At 42.1% G+C, this 11,156-nt stretch overlaps 1 protein-coding gene across 1 annotated transcript; it reads left to right on the plus strand.

Annotated features, from left to right (window-relative positions):
• Positions 1-984: 984 nt before the first annotated feature.
• LOC116192276 (major allergen Pru av 1-like) lies at positions 985-2,164 on the plus strand. Its single transcript, XM_031520779.1, has 2 exons — positions 985-1,271; positions 1,597-2,164. Exons 1-2 carry the CDS (start codon positions 1,091-1,093, stop codon positions 1,773-1,775), a joined length of 360 nt encoding a protein of 119 aa, XP_031376639.1. The 5' UTR covers positions 985-1,090; the 3' UTR covers positions 1,776-2,164.
• The last annotated feature ends 8,992 nt before the right edge of the window (positions 2,165-11,156 follow it).

An 11,156-nucleotide genomic window follows, 5' to 3' on the forward strand; every position in this document is an offset into this window, starting at 1 on the left:
TGAGTTGGCTTTGACAGTGGGATTTTCCTGCACACTGTTTAATTTCCCGTTTCATATTATCCATTATATCTATGGATCCTTCTGTAATCGAAGGCATCACATAGGAAAATTTATGACGGAATACTTGATTCTATCGCTTGAGAATATACTTGCGATTCGTCGGTCACGGTTGTAACTATGCGAATTTCAACTACATTATCCCGTAATTTCTTTTAGTTCTGACTAATAAGATGCTCAAAATCAAACTCTAGTAGCATGTAAATAGTATTTTTATTTTCACGGGTTACAAGGTTGGCCTATGGGCTTAGTATATGAAATAGAAATTATAATAGCTACTAAATGGATACGGGTAGTCCCACTAAATATCGAACCTGGAACGTCTTGATTACCAAGTAAGATTATGCGCCATTGAGTTACACCCTTTTTTTTTATCCTCGTTTTTATGTATTTTTATTTTCTTATGTTTGAGGTATCCCCTTTCTTGTCCATTCTTCCTTTAGTACATTAATTAATAAATAGTTGGTTCGATATATCAAAGGCAAAACGAATTGTCTCCATTTACCCAAAAAATGGGAATCGTCTCCTTCTCTTCAGAGTTTGTCGGACAAGCAGGCCCAGATCAAAATCTGGCTCTTTTTTTCTTTCTTTCTTTTTTTAATCTATTGAATCGAATACTCCCGATTGTGGCATAGTTTGAGGACTATAATTTTCGCTGCAAATATGATTCATTTCCAGTATAGTAGTCCATTCTAGTATAAACCAAAATGTTCGAATATGACTAGCTACTATTAGAATCTTACCTAACCATGAAAATGAAAATTAAAGAAGAGGACGAAAGGAATGCTCTATAGTGTGGAAATATGACATTCTTCTTTAATGTCCTTTGGAGACTTCCAAACAAGGATGAGAAAGCAATGAAACTTCTTCCAACTGTGAGAGGTACCCCTTGGGCTTTGGGGTGTGAATCTATAAATAGCAGCTCTTTCTTCTCACATCTCCACAAATCAAAACATTTTTCCTTAGTTTCTTCTTCTAATTACATAACTCATATAATCTTCCCATTAAGAGCATTTTCAATCGTAAAAGAGTCATGGGTGTTGTTAGCTACTCTATGGAGGTCTCCACCTCGATCTCGCCGGCCCGGATGTTCAAAGCCTTTGTCCTCGATGACAAACTCATTCCCACCATCCTCCAGCAGGCTATCAAGAGCGTCGAGACTGTTGAAGGAGATGGTGGGCCCGGGACTATCAAATTGGTGCACTTCGGTGATGGTGAGCATGGTCTCCCTATGTTACGCTTTCAATATATATATCATATTTTCACCTGTGTCATGATGAAAACAAGATTTTTAATGTTCTATGCCGGTAAAACACGGATACTTTCTTCCATTTTTTCCAGTTTTCCACCTTTCTTGATCAGCAACGCGTGATGAAAATCATTACAAAGAAAAATGATAAAGAAAATTCCCTATTAAGCTCATGGTCTACACAATTTGTTAATTAGGAAGAAAAGAGAGAGAATTAAAAATTTGGGTCAACTGCACCGATCATAAAAAGAGCAGAGCAGTTGATCAACTTATTCCTTATTGTCTTGCAGCCAGCACGTTCAACTCAGTGAAGCACCGGGTAGACGAGCTGGACAAGGAGAAGCTGAGGTACAGCTACACGATCATTGAGGGGGATGCCCTGATGGGTGCGCTCGAGAAGATCACGAATGAGCTCAAATTCGAGGCGGGGCAGGGCGGCGGATGCGTCTGCAAGAGCACCAGCAAGTAATACACGAAGGAGGGTATTGAGATCAAGGAGGAGCAGATCAAGGCCGGGAAAGAGAAAGCCATGGTAATGTTCAAGGCCATCGAAGCCCACCTCTTGGCCAACCCAGACTCCTATAACTAATGATTCTCCTTGATTACCGATTTCCAATCGGATCATTAATCTGGAGAATTTGGTGGCTCTTTAGTTCATATCTTCCTTATTTTGTTTCGGATTTATGTCAATAAGATGTTCGATTTTCTGGTCGTTGGTGTTGCTCTTGCAAATATAATAATATGTTCATTGAAAACTAGTATACATGTGCCCAATAAATTATATCAGTTGTATCCTCTTATTGAAAATTGGCTCCTGTGATCACCGAGGAAAAAAAAAAAAAGAGGAATTTTACTTCCTGAGCAAGCTTCGAACAAACTCCTTTCCTTGTTGGTATTTCTTATCGATTATATAGGCTTCACAGATTGTTATTGCAAAATTTCCCATGCTATAAGCTATTAAGGTTGCTAACATCGTTCGAAATATGTTTGTTTGGTTTTGGAGTTCAACTCCATTTACTCTATTACACTTAACTCCACTTATCTTCAATTCAACAACACAATTATTATTTTTCCCTTTTTCTTCAATTTTTTTTTATCTCAACTACCATTCAATTCAATTTTTTATACTAAATTCTCTCAACTATTCATTACGTTTTTTCACAATTTAATAATATAATCAACCCACCGGTGGACATAAAGGGGAAAATGAATCACGACAACTATCAGAGAATGAGCGAGCTATAAGAGATTCATTGAGCAACCTGCAAGCAATCCATCTCTGCGGAATTCCTGTGGTGTTTGCATGCATGCAGGGGCGAAGCTAGGATTTCCATTCAGGGGGGCAAATTCATCCTTTTAGGGCAAAATTTTAAAAATTTAAAGTTAAGGGAGGGAAAAATACTAATTTTACATAAAAAAATCATAATTTTGGGGTAAAATTGAAAAAAAATCAAAGTTCTGGGGGGCAATTGCCCCCCCCCCCCCCCGCCATAACATTGGCTCCACCCCTGCATGCATGGCTTTCTGCACGTCGGGCCGGTAATAGTACTTCTCTGCATAGTTCTTCATCCAAGGGTGATAGCCCGAGACCTGTCTTCGGAGGAGGCCATTGCCGAACCTAAACAATGGTAAAGTTGCATTGGAAAGTTGCAGACATGAGGGCGTGTAAATGCTGTACCGATTGATGCTCCTGAACTCATGGTTCACAGCACAGTTCACAGTCATCGCATTTCTGCGAGGATTTTTCCAACAAGAAGTTACAGTTCTTGAGGATGCATTTGTAGGTGGCATCCGAGATCATGGAGTGGCTCCCCTAATACAACACCGTACCCATGTTGTCGCACTGCATTCCCCACCTTTGCAACACAGGGAGGGACCTGCTTAGAGAAAGTGATCACCTAACATTTTGAGTCGAACATGATACGATCTTTTTGGTTTTAAGGCAGACCGATAAGATTTCAATGAAAGGGAAAAAAACTTCTGAAGTGCAAACAAGTTTCCTTTTAGGAATAAATGGTGACCATATACGCGATTATTTAAAATGGTCGAATTAAGCTCACAATGAATCCCTTGAGGTTGAGGATGGGACAAGACTGTCCCTTATTGTAGTCATAGACTCTCTTTGCCAACTGAGGAACATAATGGCCTGCAATTAATTGAAGACATCATGTTAAAAATTAAGAAATCTATGGGCCCGTTTTAGTTCCAGAGGATCCTTCACTTTTTCTAGAGAACTTTTCAAAAACTTGAAAATGCAAAAAAAAAAAAAAAGAATTATTCATAAAAAATTTTAGGAAAATTTGCTTCTCCACTCTTCAAGTCGCACATGAGTTAAAAAAACATTTTGTCTAATTATCCACTTTTTCTTTAACTAATGGTTTCCATTTTTTTTTGGATAAATGGTGAACTTCATTAATAACAAAATGAATTTACATCAGAACCGCACCATTTTACCCCTGTACAGAACAAACTAATCGAACAGTCCCAAAATCTACCCCAAATCAGCTATGGCAATATCAAAGGTGAAACAAACGCCCTACCAGGACAGCATGTACAATTTTGCAAGAGAAGCGAGGTAGAATGGACAACTTGGCCTGCACATCCGAGCAAATCTTTCGAATTATATCTATTATTGGCGAGAATTGCTTGTTATAAATCCTGGCGTTTCTCTCCCGCCATATGCAATATATGTAATGAGTCCATAGAAGTTTGAGACAAGTAACGTCTAGCTTCTTTCCACGAAGAGAGGAAATCCAGCAAAGCTCCGAATTCTAGTTAACATTAGGTCTGTTCAAACCAACTCGGGCTAAAAGACTTTGCCAAATTCCTTGAGTAATCGGGCATTCAAAAAATAGATGATCTCGAGTTTCCAACTCAGCACTACAAAATTCGCATTCAACAACGACAAGCGGGATTCGCCTTTTGAGTAGCCGGTCTTTTGTATTATGAACACAGAGCCAGCTGATAAACGAAGAGCGGGGGAATTGCCCCTCAAACCATACCGCATTCCTCCATTCCATCTTGGAACTCTTAGGTCGTAAGCACTTCCAGGCACTAGCAATAGAGAATGTCTCAGATTTGTGAGGTGTCCATGTAACTCTATTCTAACTGGAGGGTTGGATTGTTGCAGCTAATTCACGAATAACAGCAGCTTGTGGGTCTAAGCTTCTGGGCCAATGCCAACTACCTTCATCTAGAATCATATTAACTGTTGCATGTTCCTTGAGCGACGGGAAACACTGCAGTTCCTTAGTGCAGTAATTAATCAATGGTCCAATTGGTAGCCAAGTGTCGTACCAAAAGGACACACCCGTTCCTGGGCTGACTCTGTATCGGATGTAGGGAGATAACAGAGTCCTTAACTGCATGAGTTTCCTCCAGTTCCATGAACAATCTCCATGCAGTCTTAGAGACCAGATACTTCGACCTTTTATTAGATATTAAGCAGCCCAAGCCACCCAAAGAGACCATGAACGCACTAGAAGAGACCACAAGTTCTTTAACACACATACCTTATTCCATAAAGTTAAATCTTTGATGCCGAGACCTCCTTCAGTTTTTGGGAGGCAGATAGTTTCCTAACTGACATTGCCCCCACCAGTATGCTGCTCAAGGCCTTTCCAGAGGAATGATCTGCACTTCTGCTGCTCCAGCATGATGACTTTCTTGGGAAGGATGAAATGGGAACACCAATAGCTTGCCATGCCGAAGAGAACAGATCTGATTAATTGCACCCGACTTGCATAAGACAAGTATTTCGTAGACCAACTCCTTAGTCGCTTGACAATTCTCTCAGTAGGAGCCTCACAGCTCTTCGAAGAAAGCTTTCCGGAGACAAGAGGGAGCCCCAGGTATCGCACTGGGAGTGCACCTCTCTTAAAGCCGGAACAATTCACCAGTTCAGAGATACCTTCCTCCCTAAGGCCTCCTGTGAAAATCTCAGATTTCTGCGGATTCAGCTTAAGTCCAAACCAGTTATAGAAGGTATTCAACACATCCATAATAGCAATGAGGGATTCCTTAGACCCATTCGTAAATAAGAACATATCATCAGCAAAGCAAAGCTGGGTCAGCTTTATAGACTTACATCGTGGATGGAAACGAACCCTTCCCTCTTCTGCAGCAGAGTCCAAGAGGTTTGAGAAGACCTCCATGGCAATGACAAATAAATCGGGTGATAAAGGATCTCCCTGTCTCAGTCCCCGTTTGCCTACAAAGTAACTAGCTAAGGTCACATTGATGGCCACTGAAAAATAGGGAGAGGTAATGCAGCCCTTGATCCACCTAAGAAAATCGAGAGGAAATCCCATGGCCTCCAAGCTGTTAAGTAGGAAGTACTAATTTAAAGAATTAAAAGCTTTCATCAGATCAATTTTGATAGCACAGCGAGGAGTAATTCCTTGTCTGTGATAGTTTCTCACTAGCTTGTGAGCAAGTAAGACATTATCTGATATTTTCCTTCCCTGCTCAAACGCTGTTTGATTCAAGCTTATAATATTAGGAAGCACCAGCTTCAATCTATTAGCGATCACCTTTGTTATGCATTTCTAGATCACATTGCAGCATGATATTGGCCGAAAATCCTTCATGCGATTAGCTTTCTCCTTCTTTGGGATGAGGGCTATTATTGTAGAGTTCACTTCCCTGCGCAGCTCACCAATGGAGAAAAAGTGTTGTACACCTTCAACAAAATCTTTATGAACAACTTTCCAAGCATGTTTGAAAAAATACACCGTGAAACCATTTGGGCCAGGGGACTTGTCATTCCCCATCAAGAATAGGGCTGTTTTGATCTCTTCTTCGGTAATAGGAGATAGAAGTGATTGGTAATGGGCGTGAGAGACCTTCCTTTTAAGAATATGAGAGAGTTGTGCAGCCGAGATCCCTACAACGCGATCATCCTTACGCCCTAGGAGTTCTTGGAAAAAGGTAACTGCTTCCGCTTTAATTTCCTGTATTCCTTCCAGCTTTGCATCGAAATTAGAGTAGAGGACTCGAATAGAGGATCTTGCGTTCCTTTCCTTTACCGCTCTATGGAAGAAAGCGGTGTTCTGGTCCCCTGCGTTCAGCCATGCCACCCTGGACTTTTGTTTAAGAAGCTTCTCCTCCTTGTCAATGACTTCTGAAAGGTCAACCCTTAGATCAAGCTCCTTCTTAAGAAGATCAGTAGCCATACAGTCACTTTCAAGAATAGACGTCTGAACCTGAGCAAGCTGAGTTTGTAAGTCAGCAACTTGCACATGCACATCCCCGAATTTAGATCTATTAAAGTCTCTCAGGTGTCTCTTGAGATTCCTCAATTTCTTGTACAACACAACCATCAGAGTGCCTTCCTGTGCCTTGGACCAGACACGTTCCACAAGTTCCATGTACTCTGGATGGTCGGTCCAGAAGTGAAAAAATTTAAATGGCTTGGGCCCAGGATTCTCCTTGGCACCGAACCTTAGCATGACAGGACTATGATTCGAAATACCTGGTGGGAGAAATTCCACTGATGAGGCAATATCCCGTTGAAACCACGTGTTCTTGACCATAGCTCTATCAATTTTCCTAACTTGGAACCTCTCTTGTCTTTTGTTGCACCACATGAAGTAACAGCCGGTGAAGGGATGATCTTTGAGCTCTGATGACGCGATGAAATCAGTGAAGTCTCGCATGCTTTGATCGATGGCCATCTCCCTTCCGACTACCTTGACTTCATCTATTTCTTTTACTGCATTGAAATCACCCATCAACATCCAATTGTGCCTCATGCCCCGAGCTAATCCCTGCAGATCGTGCCATAATACCCTTTGCTCCAACATATCATTTGAAGCATAAATAAAAGAAAATGCAGTCCAGCCTACACCTTGAGGAACATCTAACAACAGGTGGATATATTGGCTAGTTTTGCAAAGTATTTGCACTTTCAGATCCTCCCGAACCATAATCCATATTCTACCATTGCAAGCGTGCTGATAATTTTCTACTAGGTACCAGCCTTTCCATTGGTCAACAATCTTTTTACAATTTTTTTCCTTAACCCGTGTCTCAATGATAGCAAAAACTCCTATGTCATGGTCTTTTGCAAACTTGTAGACCATTTTCTGTTTGAAAGGGTCATTTAGCCCTCTAACATTCCAGGAAGTTACTATCATAAGAGTAATTTAGGGGGCTTACCTTCCTTGCCCACCCTCGATTTCCTCTTGCCTTGAACTCTCTTAACCAGTTTTGCCACTTCCATTGATGTGCTTCTTAGTTGCCTTGAATCTTTTACCCGAGATTCCATTACCTCCAGTTCATCATCAGAGTTGGTCTCATTACCTCGACCCCCCACTAGCTCGATACCAATTGGCTTGTTATCGATTTGTGGGAAATCTCCTTGAGAAGAGACTTTATTTTTCCCCTTGTTCAAGTCATTCCTTGCCGCACCTGCATCCTTCTCTTCAACAGGACAGCCAGTAGCAGTATTAGAAGTCAACTCTTCACTATTATTGATAGCATTATCAGTATTCTTCTTGGCAGCAAGCTGAACAGAAGTGACCAATTCAGCATTTCCGACAACCTTCACAGCATCAGACCGGGAAGAGGTGGCCATTCTAGGCCCCCCCAGTATGTTTGCTTTAAAAATAGTCGGGTCCTTTGCTGCAGTAGAGCCATCAGCTGGTGCCATGGATCCTTCAGTCACCTCAGGTGGTGCAGTTTCGGGTGTACTGCTGCAGTTATGCCCGAACACCTTGCATCGAGCGCACTTCTCTGGCAACCAAGGAGTATCCACAAGGACTTCCAATTTGCATTCATTGCCTAAGTCCACATTCAGAACATTCTGGATTTCCTTTTCAACATCTACCTCTACACAAACCTTTGCGTAGTCCAGTCTAGAGCAGAGAGCGGTAGCTCTATCCATGTAAAGTGGTTTGCCAATGGCACTCGCGAGATAGCTAATGCCTTTAGGATGGAAATACTGAAGTGGGATTCTCCGCAATTGCACCCAAACCGGCATTCTCTTCAAGCTTAATTCTTCTTCAGTGAAATTCGGGCTCCACCTTTGCAAGATCAGATATTTTCGTTCGACATGCCACGGGCCCGTTTCCAGAACCTAGGTCATGATATCCTCATTCAGAAACTTGAAAATAAACAAAGAACCCATGGTGCTCACCACAACTTTCCCTCCGCAATTGCACCCAAACCGACATTCTCTTCAAGCTCAATTCTTCTTCAGTGAAATTCGGGCTCCACCTTTGCAAGATCAGATATTTTAGTTCGACATGCCACGGGCCCATTTCCAGAGCCCAGGTCATGATATCCTCATTCGGAAACTTGAAAATAAACAAAGAACCCATGGTGCTCACCACAACTTTCCCCTGTTTTCCCCATAGACCATTAACAACTGCAGCAACCTTTCCAAACTCAGGGGCTTTGCCCAAGAACAGCCCAACAAGAGTGTAGCACCATTGCTCAACTCCAATCTACAACAGCTCTGTCGGTTTCACATTACAGTATTCAACACCTTCAAAGAATTCAAGACTCTGATTTACCTTGGGGAAGACTTTCCTCCAGTTTAGAGGGCCTTTTGAAGCCAGTTTCTCATCAGCTACAGCTTGCGGGAGACTCTAGGCAACTTTTGCAATTGATTGCAGGGTCGATTCTGCCATTTCCGGTGAGGGTTTGGCCTCTGTGCAGACCTCGCGACGACAGAACCCTAACTGGGGCAACGGGAAGAAGTAGATCCAACGGTTGAGAAGAGAGGAAGGGATCACGTGCAAGGTTCCGGCCTCACGTGCACACTAGCCTGCTAGCAAGCATGGGAAAATACACTACATCCTCGCCTAAAATTAATGGTTTCCATTTTTTATCACCTGATTTATCATGACTTTCTTTTTTATTTGCTTTTCAATTTATAAATTGAATTCCGAATGGTCGAGCGCAAGCCAATCACAGCGGAACAGATAATTGGGTTGATTTCAATATGTTGCTAGATTTTTCCAGTCATGTGCTTGCGTGTTTTACCAGGAGAAAGCTCTTCTACGATATCAGGGTAAAATGCTCTTCATTGAATGCGATGAGAGCACTTCCAAGTCACCATGTTGAGGGAATTCCATGTGGAGAACCACGTGTTTAGAAAGCAGAGGGAGTTGTAGGCAAAAATGTATCACCTATTCTTTTATATAAATATATAATAATTATTACATTATTATTTATCATCATATGATATTCCGATTAGTTGCAAATTCATGCATGTTTAGCTGTGTAAACTCTTGTTGAAAAAAAACTTATTGATTGAAATTTTTTTTAAAAAAAATATTTGACATATACAAAAAAAAGGCCTATAAATTAAATAATGTATTCAAGGAAAATAGGTTTCACATAGGATTCATGTAGAAAGGGCCAAAAACGCATTTTTTTTTCGGTAAATTAAAAGGGCATATTTATGGAGAGCATTGTTTCTTTCCCCTTTGGTTGATAATTACTGATGTGTTATTTATCAATATTTATCAATATTTCATTTTATCAATGTTTATTTCCCCTGTGGGCACACCCTACCCGCAAGAAGATGATCAAATAAATATTTTGTCTGATTCAAATACTATCCTCTGCCATTGCAATTTGCAATTTGCAACTTGCAATTTCCCTTTTCTTTTTCTCTTTTATTAATTCGCAAGCAAGTGGGAATGGGATGGATTGGTGAGCCCCCCGGTCAATAAGACGGTTCTCAGTCAATCTTTTTGGTTCATCTCATCATCACCGAAATCCAGTTTGTATAAGACCTTTCTTGGCTCTCAACCCCCGTCCTACACGCCCTACATCTGCATTAACCTTTCCGAAAAGAAGAAGAGGAATCCAAGCGGTTTATCTGCTGTCTAGAGAGAGTTTCGATTCCAATGGAGAGATCAAGGCTAGAGAGGCACAAGTTTCTCGGGGCGTGCGGGATGTTCAGGGAGTCCTTCCGGGTGATCACCGCGAGGAAGAAGCTCTTTGCCCAGATCACGCTTGCCTTGATCCTTCCCCTCTGCGCCCTCTTGCTTGCCCAGTCGACGGTCACCCAGCTCATCCTCTTGAACACCCTCAAGACCGACGGCGGTAGCCGCCTCGACACTGACGGGAATATTCCAGAGTACATGGCCCTCTTGTACAACAAGTACGGCTGGGTGGTAGTCTTAGCCATTAAGGTTGTCTACTTCACTCTCGTCGTCATCTTCTCCCTCCTCGCAACATCTGCTGTAGTCTACATGGTCGCCTGCGTCTACATCTCCAAAGATGCCACCTTCAAGAAGGTCATGACCGTCGTGCCAAAGGTTTGGCTAAGGCTCATAGTCACGTTCCTATGGATCTTCCTCGTTTTCGTCGTCTACACCTTAATTTTTGTAGGGCTCCTCTTCTTGTGCCTTCTATTCTCACGCGTAATCGAAATTGTCCTACTAGTCATCCTTGTTGTTGCGTACGTGGTGGGCATTGTGTACATAACAATTGTATCGGAGTTGGCATACGTTGTCTCTCTCCTTGAGGATGTGTATGGCAGGAAGGCATTGTCTAGGAGCAAGGCCCTGCTGAAAGGCAAGCTGTGGACCGTTGTTGGCCTCTTCGTGTTACTCAGTGTGTGCTCCGGGCTGGTCGAGTTCGGTTTCGAGGTCCTCGTTGTACTCGGGTTGGTACATATCATTGCACTCAAGGTCCTTGTCGGGGTCGTCATTTGGTTTTTGTTCGCATTCGTGACTCTAGTCGGTCTGGTCACGTTCATCGTAATATACTTTGTCTGCAAGTCCTACCTCCACGAGGACCTCGACATGGCCATCATCGCGGACCACCTCAATTTCTACGACGAGTCAAAGTATGCCCAGTTCGAGCAATCCCAAGTTTGACTCCCTGATTC

The sequence above is a fragment of the Punica granatum genome, chromosome 1, assembly GCF_007655135.1.
Source record: "Punica granatum isolate Tunisia-2019 chromosome 1, ASM765513v2, whole genome shotgun sequence".
Taxonomy (NCBI): Eukaryota; Viridiplantae; Streptophyta; class Magnoliopsida; order Myrtales; family Lythraceae; genus Punica; species Punica granatum.